This window comes from Vicia villosa, linkage group LG4 (genome assembly GCF_029867415.1).
Source record: "Vicia villosa cultivar HV-30 ecotype Madison, WI linkage group LG4, Vvil1.0, whole genome shotgun sequence".
Taxonomy (NCBI): Eukaryota; Viridiplantae; Streptophyta; class Magnoliopsida; order Fabales; family Fabaceae; genus Vicia; species Vicia villosa.
The window spans coordinates 131,371,457-131,378,139 of record NC_081183.1 but is presented as its reverse complement, the minus strand read 5'-3'; the positions used below and the strand labels follow the sequence as shown (position 1 = coordinate 131,378,139).

Genomic DNA, 6,683 nt, shown 5'->3' with positions numbered 1-6,683 from the left:
TCCAGTGGGTGATTCTACCAACAATTCTTTCAATGAGGGGAAGGTAGTGGGTGATATTCAGGCGCTTACTAGTTAAAGGTACCCCTAGATACCTAAATGGTAACTGTCCCTCCTCAAACCCCATGATCTCACTCAATGCAGCTTTTGTTGTATCATCAATTCCTCCACAAAAAAACTTGCTTTTCTGAGAATTCATCACCAGACCTGTGGAATTAGAGAAATAATCAATGGTGGCAAAAAGCATCCTGACTGACTTTTCCTCCCCCCTACAAAACAAAAGGATGTCTTCGGCAAAGGTTAGGTTAGTCAGTCCCAGTTTTTCACATTTGGCATGAAGTTTGAAACTCTGGTTATCTTTCATTTTGGCTAACAATCTACTCAAGTACTCCATCATAAGCACAAAAAGCAAGGGGGAGATAGGATCCACTTGCCTAATGCCTCTACAAGCTTCCATAGAGTGTGTGATCTCTCCATTCACATTGAAAACATATGACACAAAACTGATTGTAGCCATAGTCCAATGGATGAATTTGTTAGGCAAACCAATTTCCCTCATGATGTTCTGGAGGGCATTCCAATTCACCATGTCGTATGGTTTTTGGAGATCAAGTTGAAACATACATCTTGGACTACCTGATTTCCTCCCATATCCTTTTATGAGTTCATAGGCTAGCATGATATGGTTCTGCAGGTGCTGACCTGGCACAAAAGCTTCCTGGTTTTGGTTGATGATACTGGGCAGGATCTTACCCAATCTAGCAGTGAGAATCCTTGCAATTATTAAGGGTCACCACTGTTTTGTTGAAGTTACTATGCATCTTCCCCTGACTAAAGAACTCTTGTATGGCTGAGATCACATCCTCTTTTATGATATTCCAACTAGACTTATAAAACTTTGCTCCATATCCATCGACACCTAGACTCTTAAGATCACCAATGCCTTTGAGAGCAGTTTCAATTTCAGACAGTGTCACATTGCTTTGAAGATAAACTCTCTGCTCCCAATTAACCTGCTTCCCCTTCCTCATTGCTTCTACATTAATATGGACTAGGTTAGGGCTATCAGTCCCCATAAGGCTCCTGTAGAACTCAAGAATCTCCTGTTCAATATATTTTTGCTTTGTTATGACTGTTCCATCATTCTTCCTCAGCATTATAATACTCTTGGTTTTCTGTTTGGTTTTGAGATAGGCATAAAAAAATGTACTATTCTCATCACCCATCTTTAACCAATCGATTTTTGATCTCTGCATTATAATCTTTTCCTCCAGGTGGTTCCATTTGATAACCTCCTCAGTGAGATCCTTCACCCTCTCTATGGCTTGACTGTCCATTCCATTCTGTATAAGTAACATCTAGGCAGTGTGAAGATCAGTTCTGCTCTTTAACAACTTAGCCCTAATATCATTAACAAGGGAATGCAACACTTTTAAGTCAAACTTGAGTCTCTTTAGTTTGTTCCATAATCTCTTCATAGGACTACCCCTCATTGGTTTGCTCCAACTATCATACACAGTCTTATTGTAACCCTCTATCTCTATGAGGTGATTACTGAATCTAAACACACGATATTATGGTCTAGCTTTAGGAATCATTAAGTGCATCAAGGCATGATCCGAGATACTTCGAGGGAGGATATGTAACACTGCCTTATTATAAGCTTGCATCCAATCTGTGTTAGCCAAAAGTCTGTCAATTCTAGAATGAATGGGGTGTCTACTCTGATTATTAAACCAAGTATAAAAATCACCTACACTATCCATTTCTCCTAACCCAGTCACATTCATCATAGCATGAAGGTCCTCAAATTCAGCTTCAGTAACCAGGTTTCCACCAATGCGATCCTGTGTTGTGAGAACATTGTTATAGTTTCAAACCACACACCAGGGCCCCTGTTGATTATGGTGAATGGACTCCAAGTTCTTCCATAATCTCCTTCTGAGATCCAGCTGATTATGGGCATATAAAGCAGTTAGCCAAAACTTAAACAAACCATTGGAATCATGAACGCCATAGTGTATGTATTGACTGTTGCTACTGACCACTCTAACATCAACCACATCATCATTCCATATGATCCAAAGCCTGCCATTACTATGGTGCGTATAATTATCCACAACTTTACCAGGAAGATTAAGTTTATTTCTAGTAGCAGCAACTTTATTACTCTTGACTCGAGTCTCGATTAAGATGCAAATAGTCATAATATCACTCACACACAAATATAGATCATACAACATGTTTTCTTGTGTGTATGTATTTTGGTGTGACAATATTATTTATTTTCATAAAAGGTTGGGTTTGGTTATATACATATATATATATATATATATATATATATATATATATATATATATACATATATATATATATATATATATATATATATATATATGTGTGTGTGTGTGTGTGTGTGTGTGTGTGTGTGTGTGTGTGTGTGTGTGTGTGTGTGTGTGTGTGTGTGTGTGTTAAAAAAATCTCACATCGCTTATTTTTGTGAAGGAATAGAGAGCCTAACACTATATATAGGATTCAAAGTTTTTCTTTTTAAGATGCACCATTCAGAGACACTTTAAACTTGTATTTGACATTCTTTATTTAACTTAAAGATTCTTTACGTTAAAATTATATATATATATATATATATATATATATATATATATATATATATATATATATATATATATATATATTTAATTACATAGTTTAATATAGTTGACTCTACATATGTCATTAGTCATAAAATTTCCCGATGTTTGAGTAATAATAACAATGCTTGATTGTGAATTTCACTTACTGCAGGCATGTCAACCATCATCTATATATTTCAACTGCATTAGTAGTGAAATAAGATATTCATTCGAATTATATATTTCTTTCAAAAGTTGTAAATGTAAGAGCATTTTGTAAAGGATAATATATCTTCAAGAAACGCACTATCATGAAGTTTATAAGATTGTTGCAAACCTCCTTTATCATTTTAATATGTTTCTTAGTAAAATGTAATTTTTCTAATTCAATTCAATCTTTAAGTGGAGATTCATTTGGCACAAAACAATTTGATGTTGATAATAGAACATGTGCCTCTTTTATTATCATTCAGGGATATAAATGTCAACAGATCCAAATAATTTTATAATATCGTATTTTTTTTAATAAATAATATAATCCATGTTTTAAATTATATCATTTTTAAATTATTTTTAAATAAAAATATAATTATTTTATTTATTTATTTTGGTGAGAATGTATACATGTAATTAATCAAATATTTGTTACAATTATCATCTTAAGGTTATAACACTAGATGAATTCGTTATGAGTTTGTAAAAAATTTTAAAAGGCAAAAAAAAAATAATGATAAAATAAAAAATCAACGGTGATATTACAACATGAATTAATATTGGTAAGTTCTCCCTAACTATTCATATTTAATGTTTTTTTTATTTCGCCTATCTTTTGTATTGACATGATAATATGATGAATCCTAATATATTTAGGGATTTTTGACATTAAAATAGAGAACATATTTATGCTCTACAATATTCTACTATGTAAATAACAATTTTTTAATGATTTTTAATATAAATAATAATTTTTTGAAATTATTACAACTAACTTTCAAGTTCTTAAATTAATTTATGCATTTTTATAAGAATTTAATATTATCAAATATTTACGAGAGATTAGCATGTAAACTTGAGAATATTTAACTCTTATGTTAAGTTCAAAATTTGTTAAAAAATGATAATATTAAAAAAAAATTAAAATGCGTTAATTAATTTTATAACATGGAAGTTTGTTGTAATAATTGCAAAAAAATATTATTTATACTAAAGATCAATAAAAAGAATTGTTATTTACACACTAGAATATTTTAGAGCATAAATATGTTTTCTATTATTATGTCAGAATCTTCCAATATATAAGAGTATTCATTGTATTATTATGTCACTACAAAATATAAGCGAAATAAAATAAAGCATGCAATATAAATAGTTAAAGTAGAACTTATTAATATTAATTCATGTTGTAATATCGCCGGTTGGTTTTTATTTTATCATTTTTAATTTCATTTTATCTTCTAAAATTCTTTACAAACTCAAAACGAATTCATCTTGCGTTATAACCTTAAAATGAAAATCGTAACAAATATTTGATTAATTGCATGTATAGATTCACACCACATTAAGTAAAATTACTTATTAAAATTTAATAAATAAATAATTTAAACACGGTATAAGTTAAAACATGAATTATATTATCTACTCACAAAAAAAATTATATACAATATTATAAAACTACCTGACTCTCTTGACATTTATATCCATGGATGATAATAGAAGAGACACATATTGAATTATCAATACCAATTTAATTTGTGCCAACGGAATCTTCACTTAAAAGTTCAACTGAACTAGAAAAAAAAACTTTTTATCAAGAAATATATATATATATATATATATATATATATATATATATATATATATATATATATATATATATATATATATATATATATATTAAAGTGATAAAGGAGGTGATAAAGGACACATGCATCAATTTTATAAACACAATGACAGTAACTTTTTTAAAAAAGTGAAGACTAATGAAAGTATATAATTAGAATGGATTATATATTTCACTACTAATGTGGTTGAAATATACAGATGATGGCTGATGTGTCGGCCGCAAATTGAAGTCACAGTCAAGCATTGTTATTATCACTCAAACTTCAAGAAATTTTATGACATGCAAAGAGTCAACTATATTAAACCATATAATTAAATATATATATATATATATATATATATATATATATATATATATATATATACATACATACATACATATATATAACATTAAATTAAAGTATTTTTATTTTAAATAGTTTTTAAAAAATAAATTATTTTTCAATTTTATTTATTTTAAAATTTTATTTTTTAACTATTGAGTGAAAATTCAATAATTCAAATTTTGTAACCAATTAACGGAATGTAAAAATTATCAATAATATAAAAATGATTGATTTTAATATTTGAAAAATGAAATTATTCAACGTGATGGCAACATACCGACACATTAATAAATATCTAATTAATATGAAAACTGGATAGAATAACCACTTTTGGTCTTTAAGTATTATTACGTGGTGATGCATGAAATTGTCACAATATCACTCACACACAAATATAGATCATGCAATATGTTTTTTTGTGTGTATGTATTTTGGTGTGACAATATTATTTATTTTTACAAAAGCTTGGGTTTGGTTATATTTATATATTATCTGTGTGTGTGTGTTAAAAAAATCTCACATCGCTTTTTTTTGTGAAGGAATAGAGAGCCTAAAACTATATATAGGATTCAAGTTTTTCTTTTTTAAGATGCACCATTCAGAAACACTTTAAACTTGTATTTGACATTCTTTATTTAACTTAACGATTCTTTAAGTTAATATTATATATATATATATATATATATATATATATATATATATATATATATATATATATATATATATATATATATTTAATTACATGGTTTAATATAGCTGACTCCACATACGTCATAAGTCATACATTTTTTTGATGTTTGAGTAATAATAACAACACTTGATTGTGAATTTAATTTACTGCAGGCATATCAAACATCATCTATATATTTCAACTGCATTAGTAGTGAAATATCTATTCATTTAAATTTTATACTTCTTTTAAAAGTTGTAAATGTAAGTGCATTTTGTAAAGGATAATATATCTCAAGAAACGCAATATCATGAAGTTTATAAGATTGATGCAAACCTCATTTATCATGTTAATATGTTTCTTAGTAAAAAGTTGTTTTTCTAATTCAGTTCAATCTTTAAGTGGAGATTCATTTGGCACAAAACAAATTGATGTTGATAATAGAATATGTGCCTCTTTTATTATGATTCAGGGATATAAATGTCAACAGATCCAGATAATTTTATAATATCGTATTTTTTTAATAGATAATATAATCCATGTTTTAAATTATATCATTTTAAAATCATTTTTAAATAAAAATATAATTATTTTATTTATTTATTTTGGTGAGAATATATACATGTAATTAATCAAATATTTGTTACAATTTTCATCTTAAGGTTATAACACTAGATGGATTTGTTATGAGTTTGCAAAAAAATTTAAAAGGTAAAAATTAAAAATGATAAAATAAAAAATCAACGGTGATATTAGAACATGAATTAATATTGGTAAGTTCTCCCTAACTATTCATATTTTATGTTTTTTTTATTTCGCTTACATGATAATATGATGAATATTAATATATTTAGGGATGTTTTGACATTAAAATAGAGAACATATTTATGCTCTACAATATTCTACTATGTAACTAACATTTTTTTTTAATGATTTTTAATATAAATAACAGTTTTTTTGAAATTATTACAGCTAATTTTTAAGTTCTTAAATTAATTTATGCATTTTTATAAGAATTTAATATTATCAAATATTTACAATATTTATGAGAGATTAGCATGTACACTTGAGAATATTAAACTCTTGTTTTAGGTTCAAAATGAGTTAAAAAATGAGAATATTAAAATTTTTTTAAATGCGTTAATTAATTTTATAACATGGAAGTTTGTTGTAATAATTGAAAAAAAAAATATTATTTATATTAAAAATCATTAT

General features: G+C 27.1%; 1 protein-coding gene across 1 annotated transcript; it reads right to left on the bottom strand.

The window, feature by feature from the left end:
- Positions 1 to 755: 755 nt before the first annotated feature.
- LOC131597876 (uncharacterized) lies at positions 756 to 1,355 on the bottom strand. The gene has a single exon (XM_058870535.1). The coding sequence runs from the start codon at positions 1,353 to 1,355 to the stop codon at positions 756 to 758; it is 600 nt and encodes a 199-aa protein (XP_058726518.1).
- Positions 1,356 to 6,683: the final 5,328 nt, after the last annotated feature.

Bases quoted from the DNA above. Each gene is read 5' to 3' on its own strand.
- LOC131597876 (XM_058870535.1), bottom strand. From the start codon at position 1,355: ATGTTACTTATACAGAATGGAATGGACAGTCAAGCCATAGAGAGGGTG.